At 31.7% G+C, this 18796-nt stretch overlaps 1 protein-coding gene and 1 long non-coding RNA gene across 2 annotated transcripts; one reads left to right on the plus strand and one right to left on the minus strand.

Annotated features, from left to right (window-relative positions):
- Positions 1 to 6642: 6642 nt before the first annotated feature.
- Positions 6643 to 8783, minus strand: LOC131619407 (uncharacterized). The gene is made up of 2 exons (XM_058890506.1): positions 7544 to 8783; positions 6643 to 7466 (listed from the first exon to the last, which is right to left on the minus strand). The coding sequence occupies exons 1-2, from the start codon at positions 8781 to 8783 to the stop codon at positions 6643 to 6645; spliced, it is 2064 nt and encodes a 687-aa protein (XP_058746489.1).
- Positions 8784 to 14312: 5529 nt separating this feature from the next.
- On the plus strand, positions 14313 to 18574 carry LOC131617536 (uncharacterized). The gene is made up of 4 exons (XR_009288605.1): positions 14313 to 14439; positions 14620 to 14771; positions 16150 to 16241; positions 18326 to 18574. It is a non-coding gene; the product is annotated as an uncharacterized LOC131617536 (long non-coding RNA).
- Positions 18575 to 18796: the final 222 nt, after the last annotated feature.

The raw sequence follows: 18796 nt of genomic DNA on the forward strand, positions 1-18796 counted from the left end.
AGAAAAAGGGAACCGAAAAAAGAAAATTAGGTTTTGGGAGAAGAGAAGAAGAATGAGTTTATTGATTCTACTAAATACACAATTTATCTCTGTCTGAGATCACAATTGTAATTCTCACTATCTTCTCTTATTTACAAATAATAGGTGCCCTCTTATTTATAATGAGATTGCTTGCATATCTAACAATCTCAATATAACAAACTTCAATGTATTCAGTATCTGTTCGACTCTTTAGCCAAATTCGACAAGATGTATCCGATCTATGTTGAACACATGCATATTTTTATGCTAAGAAATAATTTCGAAAAAATTTTCTTTAAACTAACCATTTTTTCAAAAAAAAATCGTAACATAGAGGATGCGCCACATACAGTGGCACATGAATTCTTAATAACGCTGAGGCGCCAGTATGTGTGACACATGCACCAATGTCATGCCACCGAGTATGGCGCATGTACTCGAAAATTAAAGTGCATGCGCCACACATGATCGCTATTGTGTTATTTTAGTTTTTTATGAATGGACCATTCATTTTCACCATTTACCATTCATCTCCTTATTTCACTATTAAGCATATTTTTAAAAAATGTCTTACATTATCAAAAGAAATGCTCAATTTTATTTTTTCAAAAAAGCCTCTGATGAAGATCTGACTTTGGAAAACAGAGCAGCTTGATCTGTTGGTTAGATGCACTACTACAAAATGCACAAACAACAACGCCATGTTTACAACGTATTCATATACACCGTAGGAATATGTTAAAATTTCCGCGACCGGTGAGTTGCTGGATTTATAAACAGTAATTTAATAACAGTTAATTTTAAACACCGTAGTAAAAAATGATGTGTAGCACACTTCGATTCTCATCTACTACATTTTTTCATTTTTTAAGTACATTAAGCGTGTGTCACATATCACCATTATTTAAAAAATAAATTGTAAATGATTTAACAACAGTTAATACACCAACTGTTGTTAGCAAGCTTAAGTTTCCATTACGGTTGCTTTGTCCAACCGTGATTAAAGGATTTACTGATAAATTCAAACAAAAAGTATTTCATATTTCTTCCAAAGACGCCCTAGGTGAACAAGCGAGCCAGAGACGACAGAGGTGGCGTAATCTTTACCCTCTTTGCATCCATTCATTTGGAGCTCAAATCTTCACCCTCTTTGTTCTCTTGTTTCTTCAGCTTCCCAGTATGGTACTCTTCAATATATTCATTCGTTTTTTCTTGGTTTATGTTGTATATGCTCAAATCTTCACCCTTTTTGTTCAGTTGATTCTTCAGCTTTGAAGTACGATACTCTTCAACATCTTCATTCCTTTTTTCTTTCTATATATGCTCAAGTCAGTATGAGAGTACTTTTTTCATATGCTTTAGGGTTAGATTTGCTTTAGGTTTAGATTTTAGTGTGTCGTTTACATTATTCTACATGTATAATAAATTTCAGAAGTTGTTATGGATCGTAGTTGGATGAAAGCTGATAGAATAGGTTCAGTTTATGAGAAAAGAATTCTTGAATTCCTTGAATACGCTGATAAACATCTTCCTGACACTAATGGTATCTTTTATTGGCCTTTTCTTGTTTGTGCGAATATCAATAAGGATACAGAGGAAAAAATATTACAACATCTTTGTTCTGATGGTTTATATCAAAATTATATAATATGGACGTGGCATGGTGAGGTGGATAAAGAGGAAAGTTAGGCGCCACAAAGTCAAAGAGTGGATGAAGATGAATATATGGTGGATCAACTAGAGGATATGTTCCGTGATATTGGGGAATATTCTTTTCAGAATGCTCATATTTATGTTATCTTATGTAGGGATAAAGACGCCCATTTACATAAGGGATACATAAAATTTACACGATTACGGGCGGTGTTAAAGTTGTTTAATATGAAGGCAAAAAATGGATGGTTGAATAAAAGTTTCACGAAATTAATTGAATTGCTAAAGCAAATGTTACTAGATGATAACAAATTGTCGGATCGTTGCTATGAGACTAAGATATTGTGTCCAATGGGTCTGGAGTCTATCAAAATATAGGCTTGCTCTAATGATTGCATATTATACATGAATGAGTATGGAGACTTATATCAATGTCCGAAATGTGGTGTGTCGCGTTACAACCTGAAGGCCAACAATGGTGATAAAAATGACTATGATAATGTTAGTAGGAAGCATCCTCATGCTAAAGTGTTATGGTACATGCTAATAATATCATGATTTAAAAGGCTTTTTTCTAATTCGAATGACGCAAAGAATCTTGGATGGCATGCAGATATAAGGACTCGTGATGGAAACATTCGCCATGTAGTTGATTCGTTGCAATTGAAGAAATTTGTTTCGTTGTTTTTGGATTTTGGAGTTGAGCCAAGAAACCTTAGGCTTGGGCTTGCCACCGATGGAATGAACTCCTTAGGCATGTTCTTCTCACAGTTTACAACCTACCTCCTTGGTTCTGCATGAAGCGCAAGTATATACTGTTAAGTATGATGATTTCTAGACCACGACAACCTGGTAATGATATAAATGTTTATCTAAGTCCATTAATTGATGAATTACCACTCTTGTAGGATGAAGGCGTTGAATTTGATGATATATATTTCGGGGAAAAGTTTAAGATGTGTGTAATATTATTTTTCACAATTAACGACTTTCCTGCTTACGGTAACTTGGATGGATATAATGTCAAAGAACATAAAGCGTGTCCTATTTGTGAAGATAATACGTGTTATCACCAACATGAATTTGTTAAAGAGACTGTTTACCTTGAGCATCAAAAATTTCTAACACTCGGCCATCCTTATTGTAGGTTGCAGAAGGCTTTTAATGGAGAGCACGAGTTTGATGAGGCTCTTGAACCTTTAACCGAGGATGAAGTTTATCAACGGTAAAAACACATTCACGTTGTCTTCGGAAAGAGAGAGAAAGAAAAATGGGCAGTTGCCAAAAATATATGGAAAGAGGGGTCCTTTTTCTTTGATCTTCCATACTTTGTCAAGTCTTGATGTTAGACGTTGTCTTGATGTGATGCACGTGGAGAAAAATGTGTGTGATAGTTTGATTGACACACTCTATCTAAAAAGGAAAAGGAAGTTTTTTGCGAGTGTTTGTAAGGCATTAAAGTTCCGCAAGGTTACTCATCAAATATCAAAAACCTTGTATCAATGAAAGATCTCAAGTTAATTGATTTAAAATCTCATGATTCTCATGTATTGATGCAACAACTTTTACCAATGGCTATCCGTAAGAATGTGAGAGTAACTATAACGAGATTTTGCTTATTCTTGAATGCCATATGTAATAAAGTTCTTGATTTTCAAAAAGTTAGATGAATTAGAAGATAAGGGTGCCATAATCTTGTGTCAATTAGATATGCATTTTCCTCCATCATTTTTTGACATTATGGTTCACTTACTTGTTCATATACTCAGAGAAATAAGATTTTATGGTCCAATTTATTTAAGGTGGATGTATTCAATAGAGTGATATATGAAGATCTATAAAGGATATACAAAGAATCATCACCGACCGGAAGCTTCGATTGTTGAAAGGTACATCAGTGAAGAAGCTATTGAGTTTTGCATAAACTATTTGTTGGAAGCAGATTCTATAGGCATTCCAAAGTATCGTCATGCTGATCACACAGAGGAGAGAGGTATTCAAGGTTAAATATTAAGTCAATGTCTCAGGACGTAGTTATTCAATCACAATTATATATATTGAATAATATAAATGAAGTTCAACCTTTCATAGATACTTACGAAAGACTTTTGAGGAAAAAATTTCCCCGAATGAGTGACAAGTTGTTGTTGATAGAGCATAACAAGAGATTCATAAATTAGTTTAATAAAAGTTTATCTAATGATCGTAGTCCATACGAGATACTTAAATGGTTGTCGTACGAGCCAAAATTTTGAGTCATGACTTGGACTGGATACAACATTGGTCATTATACCTTTTATACAAAATCAAAAGATGATCGTAGTACAATGCAAAATCGTGGGATTATGGTTGAAGCTGAATCAATGTATTTCTCTAATTCGAAAAATAAGAATCATGTATTGACAATTACCATGTTTTATGGTGTCATTGATGCGATTTGGGAGATTGATTATGTTATTTTTAAAGTGGCTTTATTTAAATGTAAGTGGGCTCTCAATAATAGTAACGGTGTACACATTGATAACTTAGGATTCACCTAGGCAGACCTTGACCAAACCATTCATCTTGACTTCTCAAGCAAAACAAATTTTCTATGTTACGACCCATCAGACATATAAGGGGAAATGGTTAATTGTTCTAAAAAAACATATTCCACTTAGTGATGAAAGTCTTGATATTCTGTCCACACCTTCTTAAACAACACAAGTTCCTATCTCATATGATGAAGGTTATGGAGATGTTGTCCATGTTATTCGAAACCATCATGAAAAAGACATTTTGGAAAATTAACAAGTACGTAATTGATTCTTTATTCATAATATATTCATGTATGTTATAATTTTTAAGTATTTTTACTAACAAGTATAATTATTTAAAATTATAGGTCTTTAGAATAAAGACACAAAGAGACAAGACACAAAAACACCAAGTTACAATTATGCATGCACCATTGTATGCGACGCTTCCCCTATATTACGATTTAAAAAAAAATAGTTATTTCAGACAATAATTTGAAAATGTAGTTATTTGAGTTTTTTTTAAATGATTAGTTAAAAAAAAAATCGACTATCAAGTATATAAAATTTTGATTCTGTCAAATTTATAATTAAGCATAACACAAGATATTGATGGGCTCATTGTTATATTATTGACCTTTGTAAAGGAATGAAATCTATATTCTAGTTCATCATTGTTTGTTGTTTTCAATGTTGATGCATTTTATGTAATTATGCCTTTATTAGAATTTTTTATGGTCCTACCATCTTTTTAGAAAGTAATACCCAATATACCACACTTTTCACACTTTTTCCCAATATACCATCTTTTCAAAAAAAAAAAAACTGATTTATAGAGCATCCGCCCTTTGAATGGGCGGAGCTTCACCTTTTTTAGGAACATCCGCCCTTTGAATGGGCGGAGCAGTGTATTTCGTTTTTTTTTTTTTTTTTTTAAAATTTTAATTAAATTAAAAACAAATTTAAATAATATAATAAATCTTATAATTAATAATAAACCAATAATATATATTTAAAATATTATAATAAAATATAATATTAATTTCATATTAATTTCACAACATCTTTATAATTTTTTTGATTATTTAATTAATTTATTTTATTATATATTAATCATATTATTGAATTAATATATTTTTTGTTTTAATCATATTATTGAATTAATATATTAATCATATTATTTCACAACTTATTGGATTAATATATTTTATTATATATTAATCATATTATTGAATTAATATATTAATTAATATTATTTTATTATTTAATTAATTTTTTGTTTTAAATATAAAAAATAATACAATTAATTTTTTTAATTTTAATATAAATTGAATTAAAATATATTAAATCATGCATCCATAAATAAAATACTTTTAATTGATAAATTAAGTTACAATGCAATAAAATACTTTTTTGTTATTTATTAATAAAATTGTCATTATTTTAAAGTATTAAAATATATATATATATATATATTAAATTGCAAGAGATAAGATCAGTGAATCAGCTAACTCGAGCGTCCACGGAAAAGAGTAGTTCATTCATTAATTAAAAGGACTGCAAATGGACTAAAACCAACAGAAAAAGATAAAGGTACATAGAAAATAACCATCAGAAAAAGATAAACTAAAACATCTAAGAAATAACCACGGTTAAAACAATGTCATTAGGTCCATGCATCATTTGAATGGCATCAATGTCGTATGCCACGTTATCCCAGAAAGTTATCGTTGCTCCAGTCACAGCATCAACCCTTGTTTTAAGCCTCTTGATGCTTCTTATCTGTTCGCCGGCCTCGTACTCCCCCTCTAAAAATCTTAGGAGAGTCCTCTTGAGTTGCTCGACGGATGAGATATTCCAAAACATTACCGGCATGGGAGGTTTGACGGCGGAGAATATGACATGTCCGGTCCTTCTGCGATACTCCGGTTCAGGTTCGGCACGCCATGTTGATCTCCGGGGCGGCAACTCTGTTGTCCGGTGACATCCATCTGGCCTAATGGTTGTCCGGCGAGGCATGGTTGTGTTTGTGTGATTGTTTGGTATTTGGAGTTTGTGTATCTGTGTGTAAACTCAACCATAGGAGCCCCTAATTTATAATAGTAGTGGGTAGAAAAAAGTAATGATGTTGCGTACTGTTTACAAGCACGCCTAACATGTATGATAAATGCAGACACACTGATCAATGACTGACCTGATGGGACTAGACGAAAGCATGCGTATTTGACTGTCCAAAATAAAGAGTGGCAGTATGGGCCTTGAAGACAATTTCACAACCAGACAAAGATAGAACTAGTTGGTTTAATAAAGGATAATACAAATACATAACCAATAGAAATACAAATACAAATACAAATACAAATACAAATACAAATACAAATACAAATACAAATACAAATACAAATACAAATACAAATACTAATACAAATACAAATACAAATCTGGCCCAACACTATGCATTACTGGTTCCAACATTTGAACAATTCGTTCGGTTGTGACCAGGAAGACGACACAACGCACATTTTCTCTCTAACTTATCATAGTTGTCCATTTCTGTTCTAATACGTGAGCTCACCGGACGACCTTTCTTGTTCCTCCGCATCAATGGGTTGTGACAAATTTGATCTCCTTCAAAGGAGGGCCAATACTCATCTAATGGTAGTACTTGAAAACTTGTGCTGTAAACACCGAATAAGTTTGAGACTCTGTAAACGTCGGACAGTAGAGCATAGGCGTCTTGGCGCACCACAGAACATGCAGCAATAACGTGTGAACAAGGAACACGGTAAGCTTGATACTTTCCACAGTCACACCAAAGATCTCTTAGGTTAACCTTGTAATCTCCCATAGGCTTTCCTTCACCATGGTCCATTGTCTCCTTCACACTGAAAGTGTTATGGTTATAGTCAAATATTCTTACATGATGCGTGCTGGATTTTGCCGTTTCTTCTTTCATAACCTTCATGCAACTTTCTGTAAATGTTTGTCCAGAACTCAATACTGCACTCCACTTAGCACCCCTTTCAGCAAAAAGTGTTCCCATCCTATAGTATGTTGCACGCACCAATGCCGTAATAGGTAGATTACGTGTCCCTTTGAATACCGAGTTCATCGATTCGACCAAGTTTGTTGTCATGTGACCCCAACGCCGACCTCCATCAAATGCCCTCGTCCACTTTTCCAATGGAATATTGTCTAGCCATCTCAAAGCATCACCATTAGCCATACCAATTTCATTTCTGTAGTAGTGGAATGTTGGTTGGTTCAAAGCGTACCCTGATAATTACAAAAAAATGAGTTACTAACATATACATATAATTTACCAAATATAATAATAGGAAATTTATACTTACCCATATTGATAACTTTTTTTCGGAGGTTACGGTCTTTGATCTCCCTCATGAAATTTTGTGCGATATGTCTGATACAATAGACATGTACAGATGGAGGCTCATGCCAACCATTCTCTGGATTATTGTAAGCACTTTCAATTGATGCATGCCTGTCTGAAATCAAACACAAGCCAGGCTGAGGGGCTACATGCATTCTCAAGTTCTTTAGAAAGAAACCCCAACCATCTGCGGTCTCCCCCTCCACAAGGGCAAAAGCAACTGGAAAGATATTACTATTTCCATCTTGAGCTACCGCCATTAGTAGAGTACCTTTGTACTTACCATATAACCAGGTACCATCAACCTGAAGTATAGGTTTGCAATATGCAAACCCTCTAATGCTTGGTTGGAATGCCCAGAAAAGTCGATGAAAAATTTGTTTTCCATTGACAACAGTTCCGTCATCTGTATATACGGGAAGTGTTTGCATTTCTACCACTGTACCAGGAACAAATTTCTTCAGAGCTAACAAGTAGTGTGGCAGGTCATTGTATGAGTTCTCCCAGTTACCGTATACCTGTTCGATAGCCTTATTCCTTGCAATCCATGTTTTCTTGTACGACAGAGTAAATTTGAATTCAGACACAATCTCACTAATACATACGCTCACCTTAGTTGAAGGGTCCTTATCAACAAGGGGCATTAAATGTTGACACATTATCTGAGAGCTAAGTTGCCTATGATCCTGATTGAACATAGTTGTTGAACAACTATGTGGTGGGTTCATAATGCCTATCTCCCATAGGTCGCTCCTCTTTCTAAAGGACGCCAAAAGTCGAAACTTGCATGTAGCGTTTCTACAACCTATTTCATATCTTTTTTTGTCAGAAAAATTCACCTTGAAATCAATACATTGTTTCATATGATATTTTGAGATGGCACGAACACAATCGGTTTTTGTTTTAAACTGGTTACCCACAGCTATGTCACCCTCAATCGGAAGACGGGGATTCCGTGGCCATGCAAACGAAGGTTGGTCTTCAGTTAGTTGCAACGTTGTAAGGTGGGGCGGTGGACAATACACATTTTCAACTGGAATTTGTTGCTCCTCTTCATTGATTGCATCTGTTTCAAACAGAGTGGTAAACAGATCATCAACTTGTGCTTCAGTTTCTTCATCATCGTCTTCTTCAACATTTTCATTAGGAATGATTGGAAAGACCATTACAAGAATGAGCGTCGTCAATGGCATAATCGCCATAAAACTGTCTTGCAGGGGGAAATCATGCCTCAAGAATGTAAACCGAGCCCAGACTACATGTCATGGTATGCCACTGTGTCAAATTTGTATTTATCGCCAAATAGATATTTGTTTGACCCTCGTAGCCAACCCTCCACCTCAAACTTCCAACAATCCAGACCACCTATCCCTAACATGCAACAACATTTTCAAAACACCCAACAAAATTTCAATCCAACACAACCACCTTTTACCCCAAGCCAACAATATCATCACCAAAACCCATATACTTCATACACCCAACCACAAACACCATTCTCACAACCTACCCCTTTCCCAACCTACCAACACCACTACCAAACACCTCAATACACCCAAATGCAACATACCACTACCCAACATAACCCATCTACATCTTATAACCAACAACAATACCACAACTATCTAACCCCCCAACAACAAATGCCTTTTTCTCAATCACAACAATTTACCCCTAACACCACTCAAGAAAACTATGTCAACATGCAAACCTCAATGCATAACACCACTCAACAGGATTGGAATAACGAGGGGACCAGATTGAGTTATGGCAGTGCGACGGCGTCTGATTTTATCAATGAAGAAATGGTCGAAGAATTATATGATCGCGGATATGAGATAGGTCCTTCTACTCAACCTGCAAATGATGAAGGGCCTCGTAGAAGAAGTACGAGAGATGGACATCCTCCTAATTGTGGAACCAACCAACGGTTACGCCGACCGGGTCGAGGTGGCAATTAAATACCGTTTACTTCACTTTATTGTAATTTTATTTTTCTTAATTGCATTGTAACTTAAATTATCAATTAAAAGTATTTTATTTATATAAATTTTATTTAATATATTTTAACTCAATTTATTTTAAAATTAAAAAAATTAATTGTATTAATTTATAAATTTAAAACAAAAAATAATTAACATAAATATATATATTATTATTTTATTAATAATAATATGATTAATATATAATAAAATAATTTAATTAAATAATACAAATTTTTATAAAGATGTTGTGAAATTAATATTATATTTTATTATAATATTTTAAATATATATTATTGGTTTATTATTAATTATAAGATTTATTATATTATTTAAATTTGTTTTTAATTTAATTAAAATTTTCAAAAAAAAAAAAAAAACGAAATACACTGCTCCGCCCATTCAAAGGGCGGATGTTCCTAAAAAAGGTGAAGCTCCGCCCATTCAAAGGGCGGATGCTCTATAAATCAGTTTTTTTTTTTTGAAAAGATGGCATATTGGGAAAAAGTGTGAAAAGTGTGGTATATTGGGTATTACTTTCTAAAAAGATGGTAGGACCATAAAAAATTCCCTTTCTTAAAGTGAAAAAATTTCATTTGAAAACCCTGCAGTATTATTTTAATTGCATGTTACTGCATAAATGCTTCCTCTAGATTTTTTCTTGTGAGCAAACAAGAGAGGTGCAGGCCTGTTACCAAAATAGAATACTCCGTATCTTGCATCCTAGGGAACCTAAACTGGTTGTCAAATTTTATGGGAGTTTCATATTAAACCATGGGCAAAAAACCAAATCCAAGAAGTGTCTTAATAACACCTGCAAATGGCATCACTGAAAGTGTTTGAGTAGTGCTAATCACTATAAGAGAGTAGGTGAAAAGCACATTATTTACTCCACTAGAGCTAGAAAAATGGTAATGCAATGCAGTGCAGTGGTAAATTGTCCTCAGGTGTGGTGACATTTGCCATTGAAGTTGATGTTACAATAAGGCTATACACTTTTCGTACATTTATAGCATAGCTTGACTGGTGATTTCTCTGGATTCTGACTAACAAAACAAAAGTGGAAATTAGATTATAGAAACAATAAAAACTCATGTGCTTGCTTTCTTTGTTAGTTGTATTCTTTGCATGGAAGAGGGAGTAGTCAGACAAACAAATAAAGTGGTAGGTACACAGAAATGCTAGATTGGGTTTATAAAGTTTTTTATTTATTTTAAAAAATAGATTTTTTGTTTTGTAAAGTTGTTTTTTATTTTGAAAGATCTTTAACTTTTCCACTAGGTTTCTACGTAATCTACCTATTACTAAACAATTGGTCAATCTACCTAACTTACCCTTTGCTCAGAATATTTTTACCCTAACAAAAGGTCATTTTAGTAACATTCCATTTTTTCTGAAAATTCTACACAAATTACCAATGAAGTTCTTGGATCAACATATTATGCATTACTCATTTATTACTCCTACTAAAAAGGACCTTTCAGTAAATACATAAATAAGTCAAAAAAATTGTACTATCGATGTTCCAAATCCATGCCATCTGTTCGCTGCCAATTGGTTAGGTCAAAAAATTCACTTTTCCCTCCTCCCAATACACTCAACTATACGACCAGGTATTGAGCAACAAAGGCGCATCTCTCTCCTCTGTGAACATCAAGCTTGCACTGCGTTCTCTATCTCCAAGTTTGATAATAAAATCGTTCCAAATCTTGATCTAACTCAGGTTTGCTTCTTCCACCATGTATTAACTGCATAATTTCTCCTCCTTTTGCTCACCGGAACCTGTTTTTTTCTATAATAGATTTTATGCCAATGGAGTTAGTTGTTGCATTGGAATATCTTCATTGTCAATGCAAGCTCTTATTATTATATTATAATAACTAAAAAAATTGAATTATCCTTTTCTACTTGCCACTTGAAATATCATTATTATTTACATAAAAATCCAAACAACATTATGATATAATAATACTGTTTGGGGAAAATTTACAGGGATAATATATAAGGACTTAGATAGTTTTAGTTGGACAATACTTTTAAGAAAAAAGAAAGCAATGAAAATTAGAAAAGGTTGAGATGAACGAAATGACTATTGCAAATCAATAGTGCATGCGGCGAAAGATACAATTAATATCTTAATTTTACAGTCCAACACTGAGTATGTCCCGTTGTTTAATTTTAGTTATAGTATTTTCAGGTGTTTGTCTTGGCTGATGACATTTTGAAGTGTGTGGAGTATGATGCACTAAAACTATCCATTTATTATTTTATTTTAAAGACACAATATTTATAAATTTTACCATCTCTAACAAATTTTATCATTGAAACTCATTATTTTTACGGGTCACTATCATCGCAATGTTTCTTTTAATAATGTTTATCAACAAAATAGTTGTAAATATTTATAATTATTAGTGATATTTATAGTTATTAGACATATTGAATTTATCATGTTGATGACTTGCTACCTATTTATTTTTAAAATTTTTTAGTTATTAGTGATTTTATAAAATAATTATATATCAACATCAATAAAACGGTTATTGAATAATCTAAGATATGAATGAAGATACCCGTGCTCGCACGGGTCTTCTACTAATTTTTGTATTTGACATAAACCAACCGTTACTCCATCTCCTCTATTTCATTTCATTTCATTGTTTTGCTGTTACACACCCACCACTCACAACCCATATAAAGTTGTGGTTTATATGGAAGATCTAAAACACACAACTCAAAACAACATAGAAGAAAAAACAGAACCTCCAAATAAGAAACCCAACCCTCAATTTCATTGTAACTACCTGCTTTTTCTTTGTCATCCAGAGCATCAAATTAAGTTTGAAATGAGAAAGAGAAAACATTGGATGTTGCGTCAATCTCATCTCCACCTACAACTTTGATTTCTTTGATTAAGGTATAAGTTCCAAAAAAATTCTCATGTTTTTTAGCTATTTCTAATTATTTTTACTTTCATAGTATGGCTTGAATGCTTGCCTTTTGGAATTATGCGTGGATTGCTCTTTCATCTTTAAACTAATCGTTGTGCATTTTATGAGGAAAGAGGAATAAAGTGTTTGATTGTAAAATCCAAAGCTATAGATATACTATAGAACTTAATGGAACATTAATTTTAAACTTCATTACTAACATCTCAGCACATTTATATAGAAAAATGTAATTATAGTACTTGTCCCACTAATTAGGACATATAAAAACGGTTAAGTCAAAATAAAATCAGGATTCTCTCTATGCAAAAGTGTTGTATTTCCGAAAATCTTACTTATCTAATAAATCTATTTCGTCAATTAAGTTAGTCTAGTTTTTCTTAGAACTTAATAGAAGTTATGAAAATGCTAACACTTGATTTAACTATACAAGTTAAGAGTTAAATGTGGAATTTTAAAATAAAAAAAAGTTGTGCATCATTTTAATAAAAAGTTGACAATTAATATTTCAATTGTGCATCAAGTTCAATAAGAAGGAAAATAGTCATGTCACATATGGGACAACACAAGATGTAAAATTCTAGGAGAAGGTATTGTGGGAAAACCTTCCATAATTACCATTGAAAATGTGTTTTTAATTGAATGGCTTAAATACAACCCACTTAGCATTAGAAAATTGGGTGACAAAGGATACACTGTAGTTTTTTATACTCTTAGTTGTTTAATTAGGCATAAAGCGAGTAATGACCTTGTATTTAATGGTTCTAGGATTGATAATATATACATTTTGAAATATTCAAAATTTAATATTTTTTTATCAAATTTCATATTCAAGGCATAATATCTAAGGTTTTTTTAACGTTAATAAAAAAAATACATTTTAAAATATTTAAATTTTAATATTTTTTATCAAATTTCATAAACCTATTTTTATATAAATTTAAAGGTAATTTGATTATTATTTTCCAAAAGAAATTGATAGACAATGATATATTTACAACGATCAAAAGTTTCAACATATATGATACACCATTAATTATACTAGTTATGTTAAAACTATTTATAATTAATTTTAATGAAATATCTTACTATCACACAATCAATTTTTTATAAAATAGTAAGGATAACGTCCATTTCTACAGTGTCAACGCGCAACTCAACATTTCATTTATCTGAACCATTAATTATTTTCTTTGTAGTGTTTCTCGATTCATATCTAAAACGTTGAACCGACTCTTTCTACTACTGTTTAAGTAATGGTGAAGTTTGGAAATGAGTTAAATGCCAAAATGATACATTGAAGGAGGAGTACATGGATTATCGCGGATTGAAGAAGCTCGTAAAGATAATGAAGGAGTCATAGAATTCAAACCGGCAAGTAAAGAAGATAGCAAAGAAAAACCATCAGCGATTGTCTTCTTCAACCTCAAATAGCAGAAACTCCATATCTAACTCAGTTTCATCTATTAGGAAGAAACTCACCTCCTTCCTCTCACCTACTAAGGATATCATAGAGGTATGTTTTGTTCATGTTGTTGTTATTATTTTTTCTTTGATCAAAAAGTTGTTGTTCCTAAGATTTCATCACAAAACTCTTTTATGCAAACATGGGTTCCTTCCTTTTTTATACATGCAGTTGAAGAAGATAAACACGAGATAATGGAGAAGAAATCTACGTTATCCTCAACCTCAAGAGGATAACGTAGATTTCTGGATTTAAAAAATCAATGTGGATTATAGTATTGTATATTTTTTGTTTTAATTTATTAATGTGCTAATCTTACTCACAGGTACCTGAGTTTTTTCTGAGCCTTAATGTCGAGCTAGACAAATTTTGTTGGATTAAAAACAAATTATTAGTGACCGAAGACAGCGGACAAAGATTGCTTAGGAAATTCCTCCTCAAACACAAGATTCTAATTCGTTAGGTTAGATTGTCAATTAAATATGTTTTCCAACACAAGATTTTAATTAGTCATGTATAATTGTATGGCAATCAAATCTTTTTAAACTATTTAATATTATTTACATTTAATTAGTTATGTGGAAGATTCTCATAATTTATTCTATTTTTATTTCTGCTATTAATTTTGTACTTCCAATTTCAGAATTTATTTCCATTACAAATGAGCTTTGGGAGGATTCACTGAGTAATTCAACAATAGAAGATTTTCATCACAAGATTCACAATGCCCAAAAAGTTCTTAGAAGTGCATTTGTTGAGCTCAACGAAAGCCTTGATTCACGCAAGATTTTACAGGTTTTAATTCTTTTAAATATGTTACTAATGATATAAAAAATAAAAAATATAAGAATTTGTTTTTGTCAAAAGTAATTTTGGAGAAAGTTCAAACATACCCAAGCTTTTTAAAACTACATGTACTTTGTTTTATGTCTTATTCTCATTATTAAATTTCTTCATGATTATCCTAAATTATAATCTCATTCTCTTATTTAACAGCTCACTTAATATGACCGCTTTTTCAAAGATAATGAAGAAATTTGACAGGGTAAAATTTAAATTTATCTCAATGTCTATTTCAATTTTCAACTTATTAGCCATGAATTATACCAATTCTTAATCATACATAATTTGATAGGACCATATCTTAAACGAGTTTTTATAATTAACATTATGGTAATCACTTAAAGGATAATTAACCTAATAATTCAAAGAATCATTAACTTTCTTTAATTAGGATTAAGAACATAAAAACTAGGGTTTTAGGCAAATTTTGTATTCATGATTTGAATAGGAAGTTCCTTGATTCCAAATAGGCCACCAGAGTACAAAATCAAACACATGACCACCCTTGATTTTGGATCACATTTTTATAACACTTTGGCTTTGTCACGTCCTTTAGAGATGGTGATTGTATTTTGGATCACATTTTTATAACACTTTGGTTTTGTCGATGTTAATTAGAGTATAGTTGACTCAATTTGATTTCTTAAGTACCAAGTAATTCAAAAAATGAAGTTAGTTAGAATATCGGCTCATTGTGTGTTAAATGTGATCATGTTTTGGTCAATGGTGAGGCAACTTGCTTTTTAATGCACTTAATTTTGAGTTTGTCAATTTGAAGTTGATGTTACAATAAGGCTATACACTTTTCGTACATTTTATAGTAGCATATAGCTTGACTAGTGATTTCTCTGGATTTTGACTAACAAAACAAAAGTGGAAATTAGATTATAGAAACAATAAAAACTCATATGCTTGCTATCTTTGTTAGTTGCATTCTTTGCATGGAAGCGGGAGTAGTCAGACAAACAAATAAAGTGGTACACAGAAATGCTAGACTGGGTTTATAAAGTTTTTTTTTTTAAATTTAAAAAATAGATTTTTTGTTCTATAAAGTAGTTTTTTATTTTGAAAGATCTTTAACTTTTCCACTTGTTTCTACGTAATTTTTGCATTTGAAATAAACCAACAATCACTCCATCTCCTCTATTTAATTTCATTTCATTGTTTTGCTGTTACACACCCACCACTCAAAAACCATTTAAAGTTGTGGTTTATATGGAAGATCCAAAACACACAACTCAAAACAACATAGGAGAAAAAACAGAACCTCCAAATAAGAAACCCAACCCTAAATTTCATTGTAACTACCTGCTTTTTCTTTGTCATCCAGAGCATCAAATTAAGTTTGAAATGAGAAAGAGAAAAACAATGGATCTTGCGTCAATCTCATCTGCACCTACAACTTTGATTTCTTTGATTAAGGTATAAGTTCCAACATTTTATCATCTTTTTTAGCTACTTCTAATCTTTTTACTTTTATATTATGGCTTGAATGCTTGCCTTTTGAAATCATGTATGAATTGGTCTTTCATCTTTAAACTAATGGTTGTGCATTTTATGAGGAAAGAGGAATCGAGTGTTTGATTGTAAAATCCAAAGCTATAGATACAGTATAGAACTTAATGGAACATTAAGTTTAAACTTCATTACTAACATCTCAGCACATTTATATAGAAAAATGTAATTATAGCACTTGTCCCACTAACTAAGACATAAAAAAACATGTAGGTCAAAATAAAATGAGGATTCTCTTTACAAAATTGTTGTATTTCCGAAATTTTACTTATGGTTATCCCTCTTGTCTCATTTATAAAAAGATATTCCTTTTTTAAATACTTTTAATAAATAATTGTCTATATAAATTATTTATTTAATGTATTTAAAAAAGGATAATATAATCTAACAAATCTATTTCGTCAATTAAGTTAAGTTAGTTTTTCTTAAAAGTTAATAAAAGTTATGAAAATGGTAACACTAATAGGGTCTGAAACTTTCAAATATATTTAATCAAATATGAATGTGGGTTGGGTTCGACCCATTTTCTTATAAGAGTATAATTTAAACTCTATGAAAACCTAAAATGTATCACATTAGTTTCCCTCACTCAACCAAAACCCTTTTCTCGTCAACAACAATGAAAAGCTACTACATAATACATTAGATTTAGTCAACAGCAATGATAACGAGGCCGAGACTTGGTTCGCAGCCAATCAACTGAGAAGAAACAAATTTTACCTAAAGCTGTTATGGTTTTCAAGTTGTCAAATCTCATTATCGCTGTTCTTTTTTAATGGGCAGTTTAGTTGGCTTCTACCAAGCTGACTTATTCACCACTGTAATGAGTAAGACATCCTCCATTTCTATTGTTTCTATATGTTGATATCTAATCATATGACAATAATCTCAATTGCAAGATAATAACTCACATATGCATACATAAAACCAGATACCAGAGTATTTCCTTGGATTAATATATAGCATGATTTGATATCAACATATAGAAACAATAGAAATGGAGGGTGCTTACTCATTACAGTGGTGGTGAATAAGTAAGCTTTGTAGAAGTCAGCTAAACTGCCCATTAAAAAGGACAACCTCAATGATAACGGGAGTTGACAATTTGAAAACCATAACAGCTTTAGCTAAAGTTTGTTTCTTCTCATCTAGATCAGCATTATAAACTTTAGCACGAACTCCCGCCTCCGTTTTCAGGCGGCTGCCGCTCATTAACTGCGATCGAAGTCCCGACCCCGTTATCATTGCGGTTGATTGAATCTAATGTGTTATGGGGTAGCTTTTCATTGTTGTTGAAGAGAGAAAGGTTTTCGGTTGAGAGAGTGAAACTAATGTGTTACGTATTAGATTTTCATAGGGTTTAAATTATACTTTTATAACAAAATGGGTCGGGCCCAACCCACATTTATATTAAAATAAATAAATTTTGAAAAATTCAAACACTATTAGTGGCAGCATTTTCATAACTTTTATTAACTTCTAAGAAAAATTAACTTAACTGACGAAATAGATTTATTAGATTATACTACCTCCGGTCCCATTTATAAGAAAATATTCCTTTTTAAATGTAATAAATAAATAATGTATACAATTATTTGTTAAATGTATCTAAAAAAAATCTTTTCTTATATATGGGACCAGAGGGATAACCATAAGTAAAATTTCCGTAGATACAATAATTTTGTGCCAATATCAATGGTTATTTTGTGTCTATATAATCTTCTTTCGCTCATTATTTTTCTTTATCAATGGTTATTTTGTGTCTATATAATCTTCTTTCGCTCATCAGAATAATAATTTGATAACATAACAAAGTTGAATATGATCACATGTATGACACTGATAAGTCTTTAATCAAAAGTATAATTGCTACTTAGATTTTGAGTGTGACCTTTGCATAAGTTTACACGTCTTTGGATTTTATTGTAGGTTTGTTGGATCCCTGTTTTGACTTAATATCTTACCAATTTTTTTTTATATATTATTTGCAGAATGTTGATAGTTGCTTTTGCTGGGGTCAATCCCGTGTTGCATAATGTTCTTGATAGAAACATTTGAGCTTTTATTTGAATTAAAGATCTAAATTCAATTATTGTATATAGCGGTTTGTTTAGGCCCTCCTGGTGGTCAAATTGTAAATTGTGACCACAATGCTTTATTGTATCTAATATTTTATAGTTTTTTCACCGATGATTTCCACAAATTGTAAATTGTTTATTTCTAATGCCATGCTCACACTAATTTATAATATTCAGACAAACTAATTGTGTGCTATTTTCCATAAATTATAGCATGAATACATAGTTTCCAATTCAAACTACTCACTATGCTCTTTCACTTGCATATAATTAAATATTTCTCCCTGCTAGTTAATACTAGTTAGAAACATGTACTTTCATACGGGTGAATTTATTTTAATATTGACGAATTAATTTTTTTAGATATACATATGAAGAATTCAT

This window comes from Vicia villosa, linkage group LG7 (genome assembly GCF_029867415.1).
Source record: "Vicia villosa cultivar HV-30 ecotype Madison, WI linkage group LG7, Vvil1.0, whole genome shotgun sequence".
In the NCBI taxonomy this organism is placed as follows: Eukaryota; Viridiplantae; Streptophyta; class Magnoliopsida; order Fabales; family Fabaceae; genus Vicia; species Vicia villosa.

Excerpts from the sequence above, each read along its gene's own strand:
- LOC131619407 (XM_058890506.1), bottom strand. The coding sequence starts at position 8,783 with ATGGCGATTATGCCATTGACGACGCTCATTCTTGTAATGGTCTTTCCA. Across the intron at positions 7,467-7,543 it reads AAAAAAAGTTATCAATATGG|GGTACGCTTTGAACCAACCA; the intron begins GTAAGTATAAAT and ends TGTAATTATCAG.